This window comes from Akanthomyces muscarius, chromosome 5, assembly GCF_028009165.1.
Source record: "Akanthomyces muscarius strain Ve6 chromosome 5, whole genome shotgun sequence".
In the NCBI taxonomy this organism is placed as follows: Eukaryota; Fungi; Ascomycota; class Sordariomycetes; order Hypocreales; family Cordycipitaceae; genus Akanthomyces; species Akanthomyces muscarius.
The window spans coordinates 2448244-2469515 of NC_079245.1; the positions used below are offsets into that span (position 1 = coordinate 2448244).

Genomic DNA, 21272 nt, shown 5'->3' on the forward strand with positions numbered 1-21272 from the left:
TGTCACATCTACCACAGGCCAGGTTTACGAGAGAAGTTCCAGTTTTTTTTTGCAAATACGTTCTATTGTTGCTATGTACATGTCATCATGAGTCGTCGTCAAGATGCATCAACCTTTTTTTTTTCTTCGTTCACATCTTCGCGCGTTCAAACACCCACGCAGATGTAAAAGTCAACAAAGAGGTGGCTGCAGTCATTGCCAATGGCAGGGTTCCAGCTGACGAGCTGCTTGAGGTTGAAAGCCTTGTTGTACTTGCTGATGATCTTGTCGCAGTAGTCACCGCTCTGCACCTTGTAGTACTTCTTGCAGTTCTTGGTGATGCCGTCCTGGTGGGGGCTGGGCACGGCTGGGGCAGGGTTGGTGGGCGTGCCGGGGACGGCAACGCAGTAGTAGTAGTCGACCCAGATGCCGGTGCAGTCCTTGCCAACGGCAGGGTTCCAGCTGGTGAAGTCGCTCAGGCTGAAGGTGCGGAGGTTGTCCACAATCTTCTGGCAGGTGTCGCCCTTCTGCGCCTTGTAGTACTTGGTGCACTTGCTGGTGATGCCGTCCTGGGTAGGGCTGGGCTTGCTGGGGTCGGAGCCGGTGGGCGAGGTGGGAGTGCCGGGAACGCCAACGCAGACATAGTAGTCGACCCAGAGGCCGGAGCAGTCCGTGCCGGCAGCGGGGTTCCACTTCAGGCTATTGAAACATGTTAGAACAAGATGGCTGTGATGCTGTCAATGCGCAGTCTACTCACAAGTCGGCGGTGGAGAAGGTGTTGAACTGGTTCTTGATCTTGTCGCAAGTGTCACCACTCTTGACCTTGTACCACTTCTGGCCTGTAAGCAAAAAGTTAGGCTCTTGACTCTAAGGATCAACCGGTCTGGTGACAACAGTTCACTTACAGTCCTTGGTGACGCCAGCCTGGGTAGGGCTGGGCTTGCTGGGGTCAGAGCCAGTGGGAGTGGGCGAGGTAGGAGTACCGGGGACGCCAACACAGACGTAGTAGTCAACCCAAAGGCCAGTGCAATCCTTGCCAGCGGCAGGGTTCCATTTGAGGCTATGTTCAGGGTTAGCGATTGCTGCATTTGAAGCTTGGCCGGTTTTGGGACTTACAAGTCGTCGGTGGAGAACGCGCCATACTTCTTGATGATGGCATCGCAAGTGTCACCGCTCTGGACCTTGTACCAAGCCTTGCCTGAATAAATCGTTAGCAAATATTTCACCGCCAAGACATCTGCGAGAACTTACAGTCCTTGGTAACGCCATCCTGAGTAGGCGAGGGCACGCCACCAGTGGGCTGAGTGGGAGTGCTCGACGTAGTGGTGGTGAGAGTGGTGCTGGTGGGAGGAGCAGTGGTGGGATCGCTGCCGGTACCGTCATCCTCGACACAGTACTCCTGATCAGGTGTGACACCATTGGCACAGTTGGCACCAACGGAGGGGTTCCAGCTGATGAAGTCCTTCACGGCGATACCCCAGTCGGCGCTCAGAGAGTCGCAGGTGTCGCCAGCGTGAGCGCGCCACTTGTAAGTGCACTTGGCAGCAGCCAAGTTGGCGCCGGCAAGGGCAGCGACAAAGGTAGTAGCAAAGCGAGTCATTGTGACTTGTAGAACCGAGTTGAAAAGTATAACTTGGCAAGTTCTAGTTGGACAGAAGCGAAGAGACAGGAGAACATAGCGGTCGTGAGGCGGACAGCCTCGATATATATAGCTGAGCAACCCGGTTGAGCAGGAGCTGACTTCAGTTGCGGGTACACTTGGCTAGCTACTTTGCAAAAAGGGCCGAGGAGCAGTTCTTCCTGTGTTGCACTCTCGGCCCTGCGATGCAGAACTGGCCTCCACAAGGCTCGCAGGTTTTCCCATTTCAATTGCCATCATAAGCAACAAGCCCCCCCAATGGCTGAGAGACCCTGGCAAACTGGCCGACTGGCAATCAGATGTCTCCAGAGCTAACCCATTATTAGTATCCACCGACGGCGAAGGATGTGGTGGCGACGGGCCACCGAGGATGCATCAAGCTTGAATATCCCCCGGCGCCTGCCCGATTCCGCTTAGATCCAGGGCCGCGGCTCTCACTGAAATGGCTCAGCAGGGCTGGTCCCCAACGTGGGCTCGGCAATTCCACCACGCTATCTCGTAGGGACAAACGAACTGAGAAATTGTCAATCCGGCACGGCTGATCATGGCTGTAGTTGGAAGACTTGGCGTTCTCTTTACCCACTATCTAAAGCTGTAACATCTCGTTCATGTTGGCGCAGTGTCGTTCAAAAACAACACGATGTTGTCGTCGACACATTTCGAGTTCCGAGTTGCACTTTGGGTAACGTGTATTACCACTGCATACAAAGTTTATGATCTGTCTTCTACACACCAAGTATCTGCCCTCGTAGGAGAATTAACAATTTAGAATTAAAGCTAGCTGGCTAGAGCTGACGGGAAGCCCTCGAGCGCTACTGCTCACACGACGCCCGATGTGGATATACCCGGCCCGAAGGCTACGGCGCTGTAAGAACTATATTGGCGTGCTAATGCGGTACCTGTTGTCTGCACGTTCGTTCTACCAGCATTCTGACTTGCATCAGTAGTAACTCTTCCGCTAAGAAGACTATGCCTAGCATTTCCCTGGCCAAAGACAACGCACCGTACATTTTTCTTTCTTGCTTCCGTTACTACGAAGCCTCACTTGTTGTCAGCCAACTTGGCAGCAATGTTGCCTTGGATTCTCTTCCATGTTCTCATTTTTCCCTTTACTAGTCAGTCCAAAGTGACGAGCCCTATATGCAACTTGGCAGCCCGTCAATGCGTAAACCACAATATTAGAATGGGTACCGCGGCTTGCTGAGGCTCAGTTCACGACAGAAAGTAGCCATACAGCATTGTGAAGTTATGACTATGGGGCGCCATGAGCCTGATTCGCGACACTCATCACGTCTTTACTATAGCTGAGCAACTGTTGAGCGGCGCTCAGGAGCAGGCAAGACTGAGAGACATCAACGCAGGTTTGAACTTGGTTTCTACTCCTCTCCACTGTAACTGCCAATGTACCACCGCGAGTGGCCCAAATTAGTAACGTCGCATGCCGACTCCGGGCTGTTGCCGGAAACTCTTTTCTCGCCTGGATTGGCGTAAAATTTGCGCAGTCACATATTGGCGGGACTGTGACGTAAAATTGCGGGAAAGTCTGTTGTCATTGCTTACAAGTGCGCCGACTTTTGTTACCGCTGCCTCCGGTCAAAGCTACTGCGCATCGGAAGGGCAGCTTTTGCCAAGACAATCGATTTCCCTAGCTGCTGTTAGTTGGACATTGTGCCCGTTTATAATAGACAGGGAACCTGATTCCTCTTGCCACGGGCAGGCAGTTCCAGCACGGCGACGGATATTCTCTCGCTTCGCCCTATCTCGCCGCCTCCCAAGACGGTCAGCGCCTTTCCAAATACCCGCAAATTCTGCGCGTTGTAGAGAATTTACGCCAAGATTTTGGCGTTGAAGGGTGCCGGCCAAGGCGCGCGCCACATCGGTTGAGTCCCAAAGTAGATGCAACCGAGAGTAGTCCGCTTTGCAGAACATGCCCTGGTCGGAACGATCGAAGCTGGCATTGGCATTCTTCGCCGATGAAACGGTGGGAGAGCAGACTATGAGAACCAGGTACGGCGTTGCGGCAAATTATTGCCTTCTTTCTTTTTTAACCTTGCCGAAAACGCCAAAGAATTGAACTTTTGGCACAGGATACTACAGTGAGCGAAACCGGGACATAACCATATGGAGACATTTTGTTCAGTAAGCATAGACGCACAGGACCGGATGTAGCCAAATACATCCATCCCGGGCCAGCTGTGCCTTTAATTGCCATTCCAAGCTACGCCCCATTTGCAAAGCACCTTTAAACGGTCGCGTTCGTTCAGAGAGGGTAAATTTTCAGTGCATATTCTACGGGTCGAAATTTAACTCTTTGATAAGGCGAAGGTGGTCGCCATCTGTCAAGCCACTTTCAGCAAAGGCGCCAAGATGTGAATCTCGATATGCCAAGATCGGGGCAGTGTTCATTCTACAACTTTTGTATCCCAGTTCTTGTCGAAATACTTAAATCACATCTGCTCACATCTGCAAATCAGTTCAGAAACGCACTAACATCGTCGCCAATGAGACATCCGATGTGATCGGCGCGGAGATCTCGCCAAGACAACACTCCGGAAGGGGAGATCTGCGCGAGACAAGATATATTGCTGCTCGTCTTTGCTGTTCTTTAAACTCTCCCATGTAGTATTTGCAATTAATGCACGCATTATATTACAACGTCTCATCAACGCGCGGTAGTAGAATTGTGTATCTGGTTTACACTCTTTTCATGCGGCCAGCGGAAGCAACTCCATTCGCGACATAAATTTACAGGCGAAGAGAGCGATGCGGTTACTTCTTAAGATTTCGTGATTTTCTCCGCCTTCACTCAAACATCCGGTCTTTGTTCGGAGACGTCATGCTGCAGCCCGCAAATAATTACCTCATCTCATCCAATCGTGGCAGGGCAAAAATGCACCCCTCACTAAGTCAGCAAGTCTAAGCCACGCGGCAACCGCTCAGCAAGCAACAGACCGTTCGCCCAACACCGACCGCAGTTATGGAAATGCGCAAAAAGTCTCTACTTATTGGAGTAAACTATACTGGGAGCGATCATCAGCTCAATGGTTGCCACCGAGATGTTGAAAACATTGCCGAGTTTCTCAGCTACCGGGGTTACTCGTCGGATCCTCGGTCCCAAGTCATATTGAGAGATGATTTGGGCGGTATGTACTACCCAAGTGGCCACAATATGCTGGTAAGTGAAGGCGATGAATCGATTGACTTGACTTAGTCTGACAGTGCAGGCTGCCATTGATTGGCTTGTCAGCGAGCCTGGAACCTGCAACTTCTTCCACTACTCTGGGCACGGCGGACAGGTTCGCGATCCAACCGGCCAGAGACCATCGGGCATACTGGACACCATCTGCCCCGTTGATTTCGAAGAGCGCGGGCAAATCGACTCGGACACGCTGCACCAGCACCTCGTATCCCGGATGCCGCCCAACAGCACCCTGTTTGCCATTCTGGACTGCTGCCACTCCGGGTCCGCCCTCGAGCTCCCCTACGTGTACAAGACTGACGACGAGGGCAACGTCAGCCTGATTGACAACATTCGCGAGGGCATGCACCTGATGACGGAAGCGTCCGACCTGCTCAGCGGCGGCTTCAGCTTCAACAAGATGGCCGAGGCGCAGGATCTGTACGCCGGCGCCACGTCCTTTTTCCGCTCCTTCAAGCACATGGGCGAGGAGCAGCAGGCCGGTCTCGGCGAGGACGCGGACAGCGCCATGTACCAGCAGGAGCACAAGATGGTCACCATGTTCTCCGGCTGCCGCGACGACCAGACGAGCGCGGATGCCAGCATTGGTGGCGTCAACGAGGGTGCCATGTCGTGGGCCTTTTTGCAAGTCATGAGGAGATATCCCAACCCAAGCTTCTTGCAGGTAAGCTCAGCCCCAGCCACGTGAACGTGGAAGATAAGAGTACGGATACTAATACATGTGCTGTCCACAGACTCTGCACGAAACGCGGTTGTGCCTGCGGCAATCCAACTATGAGCAAGTGCCACAGCTCTCGGTCGGCTTGCAGATGGATCTGGAGCGGCCACTGACCTTGTAAGCTGTAATTTTCCGGATGCCATATCCGTGTGCGTATAGAGCTTCGCATCATGCATCAATAGATTAGAGTGGCGGATTTTCTGTACTGGATCACATACATTGTTGTTCTCTCACGGGTGTACGTATACGAATACTTTATTCTACACCGTGTACATTTTGTCTCAGTCCATTTATCTTGACTATCTTTGCTCAAATGCGACCTCATCATGACGCAGAGCCGCATGTGCGCTTACCACTCATGCAGAATGAGAAGCAAAGCCAGGTCCAATTACGTCCGAATTCATGCGCAGGTATGTATTGATTTTACTATTCACACCCTTTTTCGAAAATTCGTCTGCGTTGCCGTCCCTGTGAAGAAAAGCAAGGCAGCCCGAGAACGCGCAAAGAGTTGCTTTTATATTTCAGCACTGCAGTCTAGTGCTTTTTACTGAGCCGTTTCTCTTGATGAGTGCTGCCATTCTATTATGGTTTCATTGCTTTTGTGCTTTTCTTTTGATAGCCATCTTTGCTTTTTTTATTTTCTCCTCCTTTTCTGTTTTTGCTTTTGCTCGCTGGCGCTTGACTGGGCCCCCTGGCAGGAAGAGTTCTGCAGCTTGCAGGCACTAGACATCAAAGCGGCTGCTGTAAATGAAGAGCAAAAGCAATTTTTTCCTAGGTACAGATTACAATACATCGATTTTTCATGAATTTCAAATCCGTGAGATGAGAAAAGAGACCAAATTAAACCCTAAGCCACCTATCGATAGATGCCTCCCCGATATAATTCAGGGCCATGGCCTGCATTTATTGGCGATTCTAGACTTTACTGGCATCAGCTCAGCCTGGCTCATGTACACTGAAGCGTATGTTTCCTCGCGCGACAGTCGCAGGCACATGCAAGTCGTCATTCCGTCGGATCTATGTAAACGTGTATATCTGCCCGCCCAGTTTCAAGTCTTTGAGAATACTCGCACGTTCTTTGAAGATTCCCTATTCTCGGAGCGGCCCGTCCACGCCGTCGGTTGTCAACGAACGGCTCGCATGTTCTTTCTGGGACCGGGATATCATGTGAGTAGTAAAGAACTACTTTTTTTCTTGCTGCCGATTGTCCGACCATTTTCGCAGAGTTCCCTTTTCTCAATGCACGTTTTTCTTTTGTCGCTTGTTTCGTTTCATGCCCCGGGAGCGAGCTTGGATCTGATGCAGGCACCGTGGTAGTTTGCATGGTGGCGTTGGGCAACTACTGCATTCGCTGCTTTTTATGGCACCATAGCGCTCCTTCCTGTTCAGGCCCCGAGAACAAAGAAACGACTGCGAAGACAGGACGATGCCTTCTTCGCGGAATGCCTGCGCGGAACGAGCTCGGTGCTGATTTGTCGATGAAAGGTAGAACGGGCGCAACTACTCTTGGCATCAGTTTACACCCTGTGCTCTTTGTCAAGGACATGTCTGTCAAGCCCACACATTCTGCGGTCTTTATATTCTGGGATTTGGTTCATCCCAGTATTGGTGATGACAAACTAGCAACCCACGACAGAAGTACCCCGTACGTATAGTGATGTAATATATCGTCGGAATACCTCCGTTGAGACTTGACCACCTCTACGCATACCACTCGCGACTGTCACGACGAAAAGCGATCGAAATTTGACAAGCGTGTAAGAGCATCCCTTTGCCACTATTCTTTCAGCCCATCGAGTGTTGAGAGTGGCGCGAGTGTTTGCTTGCGCTTGCACACCTCTTCAGCTAGCGTGGTGCCACACCTCTTCCGGATGTGTGGTTTGTTTCAGCTCATGTTGGGGAATGCGATCTTCGGCGCCATCGTATGTGGCTTTTGGTGCCCCAAAGCCCAGGGGCAAAAACTTTAGTTCAGCCATGGACATGAGAAGGAAGAAGAAAAACTGGGAAGCAAAGAAACGCGGCGGATTCTCCCGTGTGATTTACAAGATGCTGCAGCCAACGACGCAGCCACTTTAACCCATGTCATTTCAGTAACTACTTGATATGGTGAGTGATGACTTGTTTTGCAGTCTCTCTTTTGAACCTCAACAAGCTGGCAAGAACACCCAGGGCAAAAACCTCCGAATTGTTGACTCCAAAGTTGCCTGGTGCTGCGTTGCGGGGGAGTCTCACACGCCACCCCCATCTTGTTCGATATTTTCCATCGCGATCCAATGGCAATGGCCAAGATTTCAGAGGGGAGAGAGAGAGGAAGAGACTACTGCCCAAAAAGCTAGTTCCTGTACATGTTTTCTCGTCTCTCTCTCCCTTGGCGACACGCCCGCGCCTTGACGCCACCCTCCCTTGCGGCTCTGAATGGCACCGAAAAACACCGCCGCCGCCGCCAACCACAGCGCCGACAAGCCAGAGAACTAGTTGAGAAACGCGTCTCACCTGGTTTGCTCGTCTCCTCTTACTCCGAATTTTTGTTTTCTCACGTCTTCTGCGTCGTTTCGTCTCTGGAAAATCTTGCTGCTAGTGGGATCCACGCGTTCATTAAGCTTTCCAGTGTCTTCTCTTCGCCTGTCTTGGGTTTTTGTGTTTCCTCCCGGTGTTTGCTTTTTTTGTTTGTTTTTGGCGTGCCGTCTGGATGGGCAAGTCATTTTGCATCCCAGCATTCTGATTGGAGATCAAGGTGAACCCGTTGTCGTAATGGTAAGAGGCACCTGTCCCAGCGTGTCGGTACTTGGGGCTGCCCTGCGTCGCCCAGCGCTGTCTCGAAAGCCCGAGCACAATGGCTGGGTCGCGAGTTGATCGAGGCTAGCAGGATCGCATCCCGTCCCCAGAATTCGGGCGGCCGATGACCTTCTCCGCAAGCTGTACCCAACTCATGCGAGGACACGAACCGTATCCCGCATGACAAATTGCCATGTTTGCATTGCCTCCAGCACCATCAGGTGGTCCCTTGTATGCGCAGCCTGAAAACATTGTTGCTTGGCAGCGCATCTGTTTCGCAGCGCAGTACCAGTTGTGAGGTATCTCTACTTTCACCACGGTGACGATGTGTTGACTCTAAGTATGCAATCATGGTATTCGAGCCTGAGACGCCTCACCGCCGTTACTAATCATCGCCACGCGATCCAATCGTTCTCCATGTTCCCCCACATGAAGCTGATGGCACGATCTGTAGAATATTGCCCAAGTCAAATTCGTTACGAAGCGCGTCAAGGATGCCTGTCTACAGCGAGGCGGACGGTGCATTAGGTATAATGTCATGTCTTAAAGATATCTGGTAGTCTATCTGATACGTAAAGGAAAAATAGGAAATAACCAAGTATTCTCCCAAACCAGGAGCTCAAGCACTCTGCTTCCCGTCTATGTTCTGTGTGCCAAAAGGGGTAAAAGTACAAATAGAAAACAAGAAAAATATTACAAGACCACGTTTTGTCGTCTCGTCCTTTCGGTCGTACGACAGCAATCTCGGCTGACACCGGGTGGATGGTCGACCGTGAACCGAAATCAATGTAACTCAAGAGCTGTTGCCAGCAAAGCACAAGACATGATCCAGATCCATGGCCCAGAGACCTACAGGCGTACTTGTGGTGTCCCCAAACTTCGTCCAAAACTTTTGAAATCCTGTTCCCAAGACAAGGTAGAAAAGTCGAAAAGTGAGCCATTGGCGGCCAGAACCGACAGCGCGATCGACCCATTTCCATTGATGAATCACATCCAGCGGCGCGGGTCGCCCCATGTAAGTGGAGAAAGTGTGCGTGATTCCAAGACATGTCGCGACGAGGCTACATTCTGTGGAATGCACTCGGTCGCTGACTGTTGGCGTCCTGTCTTGCCTGGTCGTGAAAAGATGACATATGACCAAGCAAAGCTGCGTGTAATGGAGGGAATGTGTCGGAGGCAATCTGAAGGCTTTTGGCAAACAGGGCGAAAAGCAATATAAAAAAAAGTGAGCATCGCAAAAAGAAAAAGGTAGGAAATTTTTTGATCCCAATCCGTCTATGGTCAAACGCCGCACGCACGCAATTCGGTGGTGCCCAATAAAAAGCAAATATTCCCAAGGTATGAAAAGCGACTGCGTCAGCTTTCCTAAAGGTCCTTGCTGCTGATACGCAAGGAGTGGCAGTGAGCCTTTTGTGTAGTGTCGACAGAAGAAGAAAAAAGGCGAAATTAAATAGTCGTATCGCTGAAAAGAACCATCATAGACAGGTAGTGGTACAATCGAAATGTTGAAGAGAAAATGGCAGGGGTCGCAATCTGAAGGCGAGGTCGTGTTACACGAGACGCCATGTTGTTTCGCTCACCCGCATGCCTGACCAAGTGGTATCAAGGCTTGGGGGGAGGCGGCGGCTTTGGCAGACCAGTTGTGTCGTAGGCACCGCGGCCCATGTTATACATTGAAGAGCCTCTGTGAATCATTGTGACGGTTGTGTAGTTGGCGGACTTGGTTGGTCTGGTTTGGGGGAGGAAGAAGTGAGGCGGTGCTGAGGAAGAGTTAGCAAATCGATTCTGAGTCGTGGCCGACGAGCATTATATATGAAAAGTAGACGGCGGCACGGCGGCAGTGAAGTATTGTTCGGTCAAACGTCGCTGTTGAAGGTCGGTTTGGTCAAACGTTACCCGTGAAGACCAAAAGACTAGGTAAAGCGAAGGGCAAACTGATGTGATTGACTTACCTTAGTGGTGTGACGGTTTTCCAGAAGCCGTCGCGGGAGCACCGAAGCGGAAGATGGCTGATGTAGGAAGTAGCCAGGAAGAGAGCCGAAGCACGGCCAGGGTATCAGTGTTGCCAATAATATTGGATAGAATTGGTGTCGCGGCGAATGCTGGGCACGTCGTGAATTGCGAGGCGAGGTTATGTCGGCACCGGCGCGTTAATTAGAGTAACACGAGGCGAGCCACTTGTTCCCGGTAAAGATGAAAGTCGGCGACGGGCAGTTCGCTTGATTGCGTGTGTGAATGCGACTTGCGGACCGAGAGGTGATCCGAGCTGCTGACAAGGGGACTATTGTTGGAGCGGATATTGTCGCTTTTCTGAGCTGCGCATAGCAAACAATGGGTGACAAAGAGGGCGACAGGGTTGTGAATGTGCGTCGGCGCTTTGTGCGTTGGTGTATTTTCGGAACAAGCGCAAATAGGTGAATCGGGTTGCGATCTCGGCAATGCGTTCGCTTTGTAGACGTGTGTGTGAATTGCGCGTTTTGGCAAAGCAAGATTAAAGGGGGTGTAAGTGGTTTTTTTGCGTGTATAGATCAAGGCGAGCAGGTAAGCAGATAGTTGAAAGCGATGAAACCAAGAAGAACGCTGGGTATTAGAGAGGAAACAGGAAAGATTAACGAGTAGAGCGACACAAAATAGAAGCCTAAATCAAACGAAGGGAGGGAGCGTGAGTTTTTGTAAAGAAAAAAAAAAAGGTCTGGCTGCGCCAACAGGTTGCGTGCCTGCACTTTGGAGTTAAGGGGGGGGGGGGGTGTGTGAGAGCAGACAGACAGAAGAGAGTCATACCAGCAGGGAGGGTATGTGGTCCGTTCTCTTAGCCTGACAAGCCCACGGAAGGAAGGAAGGGGATAAAAAGGTACAAAAGAAAGGAAAAAGAAGGAAAACTGGTCTGTGCCAGGTACAATTTAAAATAAGAAATAATAAAATAATAATGCGGCGCCCATTGTCCCCGGGGGCCAAAGCACTTTAGCCCTTCCCTCCCCCCTGTCCGTCGTCACTGCTGGGTTTAAGCCGTATTGGGGGGGTGTGGGCAATTTCCCACTCGTCGGGTCTCCTTCGAACAGGGGAATGAATGAAAGGGGAACTTGGGACTTGGGGCCCGTCAGCCCATCCATGCCTGGTACTTACTGGTACTGGTGCCAGTTGCCAGCCAGTTGCCAGCCCCCAGTCCCTTTTTGGGCGCTGAGCGAGAGAAGTTTGGGACTAATACTTAGTAACTTGACTGGTCTCGGGATAACATGGCTGCTGGTTCTTTGCTTCTGGCGCCGGGACAAGTTGGCTATTGCGAAACCAACTCTTGCTCCATAGCTACCCGGTCTGTGGCAAAAAGAGCGATCCGCCCTGACGGTTGGCTCAACTCTTCCCGGCACGCGAGCGCCCGCTTGTCACGATAATTCTGGCGCGCGCGCGCGCAACCAGTGTCTGCTCTGAAGAGCGTCCTCGCTGGGCTGGTTGGCTGGTACTTCTGTAAATGCTATGGTCAAGGGCCCACGTCACCGGCGCCTCCTGTAGCCCAAGTCCCAAGTTGGCCACTGCGGGTTCGTGCCTGGGGCCAAGGGTGCCGATCCGTCCTCCCACTGCGCCGGGTTGGCCTTTCCTCTCTCGCACTCTTGCAGCTCACCGGGCGCCCATCATGCCTGCAAGCAGGTGGGCAGGGCCCTGTGGCCTGGAGCCTGGGAAGCCTGTCCGTCGGTGGGCTTTTTGCCGTTCCGCCTTCCGCGAGCCCTTCCGTTCAGAGGCGTATCCCCATCCCCCCAAAACTAGCTCTTGGTCGTCAGGGGGGTCAGCCCTTTTGGGCAGGCAGTTCTCCCTGGTCGTCGCCAGGCGCAGGGTTCTGACTCTTGGTTCACGCGATACTTTGCTTGCCATCAAGAAAAAAGCAGAAAAATTTGCGCTTTGCGCTCCGGTAGTTGGGTGTAGCGCACGCGCTGCTGCTCGAGCAACAAAGAATATGGCGTGACTGCTGTCCTGCGCTGCTGACCGGTGACTTGCATGCCCAGGTCTATCTGTACAGTTGCTAATAAGAACTTACTTCGGCCACCTGGCTTACGGGGACTAGCGAGCCGGCCAGCACACCCGCTCATCCGAACGGAGGTAATAAGTAAATAGTGGCAGAGGTGGTCAAGAAGAGTTGTCCTCTTCTCTCTTTAAGACCAGGCTGTGATCCCGCGGCAGCCGGATAGACCTACACTGGCCGTCTTTGCATGCATATTTTTTTTGTCCGGCACCAACTCAACAGAGATCCGCGCCGGAGACTTGGGTCGTAAGGCTGCATTGTGCTTAATGACTGATATGCCGGAGTTGAGTAATGGAACGCTTATTAGTTGCCGGGAGCAGGTATCCCAAAGCCCGGGTGGTGGTGTAAGCTGGACGGGCGTAAGAGTCAGAAGGCTAGCGATGTCGTAGCTGACGACTATTGTCGGCATCCCGTATTGTAAGGAACGGCTTGCTGTTGGGGCCTGCGCCGGCGCGCAACGTCATCTGGCTCCCAGCCTTATGCACTCCCCCCCGCCAGCGGATGTTGTTGGGCTTAAAAAAGCCACGAGCCATTCACTCACGGTTGAGTGTGTCTTTGAATGCGTGCAACGCCGCCCATGCATTTTCAGCACATGACCGCAAAACGCGTGGCAGGGCGCACTTGCATGAACAAGCATCGCGCCCGCGTACAAATCAACGTTCGTTCGCTGGGTGCTCCAGGTCCTTTTGTCTCCCACGTTCTGGGGGGAGAAATGGTGTCAGGTCATGACGCTGAGACACACTCGCAAGCCTGTTTGTAAGTGACGCCAGTGGCTTACTTGCTGCAGCCAGAAGCAGCTTCGGCCTTCCGGCGTATCCTTCTGAGTTTGCTTTAGGGCAAACAGCGCTGGCTCTGTCACGCGCCTTTGACAGGAAGCACTTCCGAAAATTCGCGCCATATTCCGGCATATCGTTTAGACGGATAGTCGTGTACTGTCTTCTTACCAAACCAAGTATTGCGCCCATTGTGGTAGCGTGGCAGGGCGTCCCCCGCCAAATGCCTTTTACAACGCTGAACTTCACGAAATTGTAAGTATAACTGAGAACCGGGCGTATGTCGTTTTGATTGAGCGGACCTTACCGCCGCCGTCTTCAAGGCATGCATGGCTGCACATAGCTTTTGGCATGCCGCCAATAGTCGGTGCCGATAATGGCGGGGTTCGTTGGCGATTCAGTATCTCGCCGTAATGCCGCCTCAGCGGTTGTGCGTAGCTAAGTCCGAGGTTATAAGGGCAATTGCCGTCGACAATTTAAAGAGTGTTATGCCACGAGACGAATGGCGAGGTTTTCCATCAAGCGGCAAGTGGAGAGGGCGAGGATTAGCAGTCTGTTAAGGACCAAGCTTTAAATGAAAGAACCAAAATCAGCAAATTGATGAAGCTGTATCAACCTGGTTAATTTCGGTCCATCAGTCAGTCATCTATAAGCCACAGCAAGGGTGCCAAAATAAACTCTTAGCAAAATGCTGTCTGCTCCCTTCATCTCACATACGAAGCCGGGGACGTACTAATTTGCATCGCAAGAGAACGCTTTATTTGAGGATTCGTGAGCGAGCCTGAACAATAGATCATCGATGTTCCCCTGCAACGCGTGCCGCTAGTCGAGTTTGTATGCATGCTCGTGTACTATGGAATGAACGCTTCCCCTCAGACGCTCTAGCCGACGCTTGCAAGCGCGGATGCACCGTGGGTTGTTGAGCGAGGCAGTGTTCAAACTCGCATGAAGTTCATAGGACCGTTGTCAGCGCTCTTACTTGAAGAAGCCAGATGACATGTCTACGCCGCTGTGAGGGTTTCCGTTTCGCTAATTCGCAGCGACTTGCTTGAAAATGGCGTGAATTAGTGCTGCAAACTTGTGCCTCGCATTGGCCGCCAAAAACAACCGAAACGACTCCCAAACCCCAGCTGCGACGGTGCCGTGATTCAGTTGGCAGTGCCTGCCAAGCTGGCTGTAAACGCACGGCGCCAGACGTGCTGCAACGGGCTTTCCATTCTCGCTTGCCACTGAGCAGAAAGCCACGTGCGAGAACCCATGCTTGCAGGCATGTCCCAGCGACAGCCGAACTGGACGTGCGCCGCAACACGGCACCAGGTTGCCTCTTCGCCTCTCTTGCCGTTCAACTGTTGCCCGGTCTTGTCCGTCCAGACACACTCGGCACAACGGCCCTTTTTCTTATGTTCGCCACGCATGGTCGATGCAGCTGACGATATTATCATTCCCCGTATTTACCTGGGAAAAAATTGAAAAGTTTGATTAGAACAAGCTAGCCTGTGGCGCGCCTGTACGCTGGCCCATGACAAAATTCGGGCCCCCCCCCCCCAAAGGGACCAGCCATGGAAGCCTTCTAGAAACACGCTGTCCCACAAGCCATTTGTCGAGCCCAACTTACTGGTACATGGGCGGCCGGGGCAGGGCTGTTGCAACGCTGCTAGAAAGTCTAGTAGCACTTTGCAATAATGTCACTACCGAGGAGCGACACGACCAGCGACATTGTCAAAGCTTACAACACTAGCGTCAGCATGGTCCAAGTCGCTGCCCTGACTAGCGTTGGCCTCCGACGAAATGGCTAGTAGGGGTGCAATAAGATGACTGAAAACTTGGCAGTGAGGTCAGTTACAGAAACAGTGAGCGTCGAGTACGTGGCGCAGCGTCGGCGAAGAGCATTGAGAGTCTGCGCCCAGACGTGTGATGTTGACAGACTTGCTCTCCCTTTCGACCACAAGCGAAGAGCAACAATTAAGTACATTAGCTATCGCATCTTTCTCTCGACCAAAAAAATGGCAAGCTCGCCACCAACCTTCAGCGAGCGGGTACAAAAGCCCAGTGGATACGACTGCCAATGTCCAAGTTGCCCGTTCCTGGTTTAAGCCGCTTCGGGCAAGACTTCCCCAGCTCCAAATTGCACTTGAAACACTGGTCTCTGGGCCCCTTCTCGGCTGTCTGATACCGACGCAGTGGTCAAGCGAGGTTGGTTACGAGTCAAACAAAATGTGCCACTGGGGGACGTCATTGCGAAGGGCTTTTCCATACGCGAGGGCCAATTGCAGTGGCCTGATGGCTGTGTTTGAGTTCTAGCAGTAACTCGATAGGCCCTGATCTGCCAGACATTGTTCATTTCGACCCGTTGGTTTGCGCAGCAGCCAGCCAGCCAGCCCCCCAGACGGCAACGCTCTGACTTTACTGGTACGGCCCTTCCCGGCCACGGTCCGCGCCACATGTGAACGGCCTCGGCAAAAATTAAACGGCGTCACAGAGTACATAGAAGAAGCTTTCTCCGATCCAAAGACATGTCGCCTGATTTCTCGTCTCGGTTTGCTCTGCCGTGGCGGAGTCACCTGCGATTATGATGTTCGTACCAGTGCTCCGTAAAGTCGTCCAGACAGCAACGGCAAGGACGTGACGGTCGCGATTCTCCAAGGCAGCCTTTCTGCACCCTGCAATAATGGCATTTCAATAGAATCGCATGGTGTGCACGCCACTCTGCGCAGAGACGCAGTGCGTGGCATGCTGCGTCTATACTTGACTCATGGCAGCTCCTGTGCAACCGCCGTGGCTGCCGTGCTGATTTCAAGGGATTGGTCCTGACTCGGTAGTCATGCCAAAAAAAAAAAGAAGCATCGCCAGTCCTTGAGAATTTCGACACGGCTATACCGGCAGCCCCAGCTTCATACTTGAACAAACAGTCCTGTGCCACGGCAGGGGCAGTACAAGTGCGATCTGTGCCACTTTACAGAATAGTCAACTTAACGATGCCGAAGAAAAGAATCCCTGGCTTCTCGTAAAAGTGGATTAATAGCAGCAACGAGAGCATTCTGGCCAACAAGTTTGTTGAAGCTTGTTGATTGGGAAGCACAGCAGGGCAAGCCAGTTAACCTGTCAAATGTTTTCGCTTCGCCGCAGGAGCCAAAGATCACGTTGGTTGGGCATTGATAGTTGCACTGGTTCATTTCAGCGCAGGTTTCGTCCCACTTGTTGCCTCGATTGTCTACCGTTGCCGCAGTTTTTGCTTTTTACCCTTTTTTCGCTTTGAACCAGGAATCCCAGCTGCCATCGCTGTGATCACTTTACACGTTGACACGTCAGATCATTCCAAGTCAACCATCCCATCCAGGTGGTCAGCCAACAGAATTTCTTCTGCGCAGCGCCGCCGCTCACCCCAGACAGTCGCCGACGTGTCTTATTAAACAATGGGCGTGCAGAACCATCCAACGCGACTACACGAGGGCCATTTCCCAGGCCCGCGGAAGCCAGCCGCCTATCCACTAGGCCCGTACCCCAGGCCGCCGCAATTTAACAAGAGAAAAATTTTCCTCCCAGTGCCATGGGCCGACGTCTCTACCCAGGCAGGGGGGGTGTCTGGCTTTTCTTTTCCCTCTCAGCATACACCTCGTCCCTGCAGCGAACCACCGGTCTGGTGGCGCTGCTCCTGCAAGGTACCCAGAACCAAAAAGCCGGGGTGCAGGAAGAAGGCTGGTTTTTCTTCTGGAAAAAGGGGAGTCCTTCCATGCTAGGCTAGGTTTGTCCCACCGGCGCGGGTTTGTTGGCCATCTTTACAGCAAGGATATTCGAGTTCGCAGGACCACTCCGGGAGTTGGTAATGCAGCTTGTTACCAGTACTAGTGTCCAGGCGAGACCGAGGCGCGCAGGTACCGGGTGCCGCAGTCTTTTTTCTTAAGCAAGGTTCACATACGAGTGGCAAACCTACTAAATAAGGAAGGTTGTCTGAACATGAAGCAAAAGTGCCGGCCATGGCAACGTTTGCTTTTCTTGAGCCATCCCCGGGTCTGACTCCCGCAGGCCGCGCGATAGGGTGTCAAGGTGTTTGCCAACAACGTAACGTTTATGCTGCGGACTGCGCCTCCATGTCAACAGATTATCTCTTCCTGGTGACACGGAAAATGCCCTGGTCGACTGTCATACAGTGGGGATCTTATTTTCAGGGACCGCCTTCGCGGCCTCCCCGGGCCGTTGGTCGCTGCGGATACCTGCTATCAGCGATTACAATAACTAGACGCTGTTGTTGTAGGGAGAGGCGAAATTTCGCAAAGCCATCTAGACAAGGCTTTGGCCTGACACGCTTTGATGCTGCGATGGCGCATCGCCCAATCGTCGTTGCCGCCGTGTTCAGACGTCAGCCAGTGTGATGTTTCTCGGCACGTCAATACGAGCAGGTATACAGGCGGGATCACAGACGCTACGCTGGCCAATAACCGGCACCATCCTCGGTTAATTATTGCCTCGCTAGGTTCGTGAGATGGTGCCGTGATTGTTTAAGCTTCGCTCAGCAGGTACAGGCCCAGTCACCGGCAAGACCAATGACTCGTAGCTACTAACCAGTCTGCGATTATTAGACTGTCCGAGACTAAAGGCGGGATTACTTGCACATGGGCCGTTCAGGTTACTTTCTCTCGTGTAATTCATTTTCTCAGTGTCGCTGTGGTGATCCGATCCGCTGGCCATGTTGTCTCCCGGGTAGGTGTCAGTCATCACGCCTCTAGGCACATTTCAATGGCTACGAATGAGGGAGGCAGCCAATAAGCTGGGGATATGTCGATAATCGCATGTGTGAGCCTATGAATTTTGATATCTTGTGATTAAAATTATAATAGCAGGTCTGCTATTTGCATGTTACACAGCTGGCACTGTCGCGACACCATTCGCACTGAAACTAGCACCGCACGCAGTTCGCGTCTAATGCTGGCATTCTAAACGCAGTGCCACTCTGAAAAAAAAAAAAAAAAAAAAAATTGCACAAAATAAGGAGAATTAAGTAAAGAAATAGAAACCTTCAATTATTTCGTCAAATTCGACACTGTAGCCTCCAAGTACTGCGCATATCAGTCAGTCTGCTCGCTACAGCCCCACCGCGAGCAGCGCGCCAGCCACTCAGCCCCAGTTGCCAGCAAGAACCCCGCCAAACTGGTGACGCAGCCGGGCTGAGCTTCATCACAACTTCCGCTGCCACCATTGTCCTCAGCACACCTGCGACTTTAGCCTTACCTCGAAACTGAACGCTACACCAATCAAGCTCGCCACGTAGAGAGAATCATACGGCACGCCTCCTCCTCCCCGCCTCGGTCCGCCTCGATTCCCCTTCCTAAGCTTCCGCCTCCACAGCCATGTCCATCATCCAGCAGCACACGAGCGCCTCGCTCAGCGACGCCTGGCGCACAATCAACATTGACGCCCTGACCGAGGACTCGAGCTACAACTTTGACACCTCGACCCTGCACCCCCCGCAGCCCGAGATCACCGAGGCCGACGTGCGCGGACTGTCCGGCCAGGTCAGGCAGCTGCTGCGCGGCGGCGATGCCGAGGGAGCTCTCCGCGGGTGCCTCGAGACGCCAGTATACAACGGAACCGACGCAGCCAAGGTAAGATGATGGAGGGTAGCGGGCGAGAAGCGATGAGCTGCCCGAGAAAGCAGCCCGAGATGCTCGTTGTGTACCAGCTTCGGCGTAGCACCGCCGCAGCCCGGACTCGGAGTTGCGGGCACTGCCCAGGAGGGTGTAAAGGCAAGACTAACCTGGTTCTCCTCGCAGGATGCCCACCTCCAAACCATTATCGAAGTGCTACAGTCCATCAAGGCCAGCGACATGACGCCGCTGCTGAAGCGCATCTACGAGTCTCCCGGCGGCAGCGATTGCCTCGACGTTCTGATGAAGTACATGTACGATAAGCCCATACCCTGCAACCCCTCGCCAAAAAAATAAAAAAAAATAATCTAACAGGAGCAAAAACCACAGCTACAAGGCAATGGCGGGATCGCATAGCGGACGCGGATCCAAAGTCACCCCCCAGCCTACCGGCGGCTTCAGCCAGGTCGGCGGCCGTCCCGGCGCGGCCAATGAGTCGGCGTCATCTGGCATGAGCGTCATGCTTAGCTGGCACGAGAAGCTCGTCGAGGTGGCCGGCCTGGGATGCATCGGCAGAACAATGACCGACTGGCGCCGAGTATAAAAGAAGTTGGAGGGTAAAGGGAAATGACGACTTTTGCAGTTTACAGAGCCTGTTTCACGCATAGAAGAAACACCAAAATCTATAGTCTATGACTTTTATTTATCAATTACCGATGTTTCATGTTTGCATCCAATATGTGGACCGGTTTCGATTTCGATTACATATATAAATACATTCGTGGCCGACTTGTGAGTCTACTTGTGCTCGAGGAGATCCTTCAAGTTGGTCTGGCCTGACCCTCTGGGCAGAGGCTGAGGCTGGTTCTCGCCTTCTCGCCACCCAATCATGTAGATGATTCTAAACGTCGCCGGAATGGAGCCGTCCTCGTTGCCGTGCAGCTCGCGGTAAATGGCATCGTTGGCCAGCAGGACATCGCGTCCGATGGGGCCCATCTCTCGGCCCAGGGTCGCGTTGCTCTCGCCCATGGCCTGCAGGTCCTGCATGAGGGCAAACGTATCCGGGTAGTCGACGATGATGTCGTCGACGTCGACGGTCAGCATCTTGAAGCCCGCCTTTTGCAGCAAGCCGCCCACGTCGCGGACGTCCGCCAGCGGGGAGACGTGCGGCGAGATGCCGCCGCGACGCTCCTGGTCTGCGAGCTGCAGCGACGTGCGCAGCTCGAAGAGGCTGTCGCCCCCGAGCATCGCTCCGATGAAGGGAGAGTCGGGCTTCAGAACGCTGTTGATCTGGGAGAGGATGCCCGGGAGATCGTTGATCCAATGCATGCTGAGCGAGCTGAGGACCAGGTCAAACGACTCGGGCTCAAAAGGCAGCGTCTCCTCGTCTTCGAGCACACGACGTGTGATGTTGAGCTTTTTGTTGAAGTCAAGACTCGAGTCGCGGTATAGAAGCGTCTCCGAGGACTCGACCGCCGTGAGCTCCGTGATGCGTGTCGAGAGGGGCGCCGACTCGGGCTTGGCGGGATCGGGGTCTGGGTTGTCGGCCGTGAGGGCGCGTGCAATGTTGCAGCTGTTTGCGCCGAGGTCGAGCACCTTGGGGAAATGCCGATTAATGTCCTGGAAGCCATGCGTCAGCACATTTCAATCGTCAAAAAGCTCCGGAGGCGTACCAGTAGTCTCTCCGCCACGCGCATGGCGACCTCGTCCTTGAGATAGTCCGCTTGGCGACCTGCTTCCACATTGGCTCCGGAGCGCTCCTTCTGTAGCCATTTCGTCCGCCGGTTGAAGACCTGGAATCGTGGCGCGGCGGATGAGGCCACGGCGTAGGGTCGACGGCCAAGCTGCTGCTGCTGCTGCTGCTGCTGCACATTGGGTGGCGCGCAGCGGTTCAGAGAGAGTCGTGGGAGCGCCCTCGACGCGCTATTCAAGCTTCGCCTGCATGCCGACATGACATTCTACTCTAGGAGATGGCCTGCTAGAGCTGCATGGGCGTGTAAGAATATGAGCACTGAACGCTGGTAATGCAATTATTTCTCAGTCTTGTCGAAGCTTTCTGGTATCGTGGTGGGCGAAAAGTAGCTACAGTGCATCATGCATGGCCCACCGTCGCAGCGACGGCCAGGGCAGGTACGTACCTCCGGGGCCAGGGTCGCTCGACAACGCCGCCGCCGCCACACGGGCCAGCATCACCTCTTCGACCTCTCCCCTCGACCGCAAGTACGCAGTCTGCTGGTCCTGTCCGCCCTTCTACATTGAGCTCAGGATATACTTGCGGGCGCCGATCTAAACTTCATCCCCATCTTTACTGCGGCTCTTTTCCCCGTTGAAAGAACTCATCGCCGGCGTAGCTGGGCACCGCCTCGTGGCTAGCGGTCCATACTCGCCCCTCTCCTAAAAGAAGCGCCTGGAGACTGAACATCTCTGCGTCCCAACGAGAGCCTGCGGTCGTGCCTCCATGCCATTACTGAAGCCCGATTATGCCATTTCTGCCACGATATAAAGCGAAACCACGAACAGCGCACGAATACGAACAGACCTGTGACTTTTGCTGCGAGGCCCGGAAGAGCCGCTCATCTCGGAAAGGGGGCAAAC

General features: G+C 53.1%; 5 protein-coding genes across 5 annotated transcripts; 3 read left to right on the forward strand and 2 right to left on the reverse strand.

The window, feature by feature from the left end:
- Nucleotides 1-146: 146 nt before the first annotated feature.
- On the reverse strand, nt 147-1579 carry LMH87_010109 (uncharacterized protein; the record flags this gene model as incomplete). The annotated part of the gene is made up of 5 exons (XM_056197215.1): nt 147-678; nt 737-818; nt 885-1039; nt 1096-1177; nt 1231-1579. The coding sequence occupies 5 exons, from the start codon at nt 1577-1579 to the stop codon at nt 147-149; spliced, it is 1200 nt and encodes a 399-aa protein (XP_056054287.1).
- Nucleotides 1580-3545: 1966 nt separating this feature from the next.
- Nucleotides 3546-3991, forward strand: LMH87_010110 (uncharacterized protein; the record flags this gene model as incomplete). The annotated part of the gene is made up of 4 exons (XM_056197216.1): nt 3546-3625; nt 3687-3714; nt 3768-3887; nt 3938-3991. 4 exons carry the CDS (start codon nt 3546-3548, stop codon nt 3989-3991), a joined length of 282 nt encoding a protein of 93 aa, XP_056054288.1.
- A 604-nt stretch (nt 3992-4595) lies between these two features.
- LMH87_010111 (uncharacterized protein) lies at nt 4596-5656 on the forward strand (the record flags this gene model as incomplete). Its single annotated transcript, XM_056197217.1, has 3 exons — nt 4596-4793; nt 4843-5481; nt 5552-5656. 3 exons carry the CDS (start codon nt 4596-4598, stop codon nt 5654-5656), a joined length of 942 nt encoding a protein of 313 aa, XP_056054289.1.
- Nucleotides 5657-17464: 11808 nt separating this feature from the next.
- Nucleotides 17465-19281, forward strand: LMH87_010112 (uncharacterized protein; the record flags this gene model as incomplete). Its single annotated transcript, XM_056197218.1, has 7 exons — nt 17465-17492; nt 17597-17609; nt 17673-17793; nt 18362-18374; nt 18439-18695; nt 18864-18991; nt 19068-19281. The coding sequence occupies 7 exons, from the start codon at nt 17465-17467 to the stop codon at nt 19279-19281; spliced, it is 774 nt and encodes a 257-aa protein (XP_056054290.1).
- Nucleotides 19282-19475: 194 nt separating this feature from the next.
- LMH87_010113 (uncharacterized protein) lies at nt 19476-20629 on the reverse strand (the record flags this gene model as incomplete). The annotated part of the gene is made up of 2 exons (XM_056197220.1): nt 19476-20297; nt 20351-20629. The coding sequence occupies 2 exons, from the start codon at nt 20627-20629 to the stop codon at nt 19476-19478; spliced, it is 1101 nt and encodes a 366-aa protein (XP_056054291.1).
- Between the last annotated feature and the right edge of the window lie 643 nt (nt 20630-21272).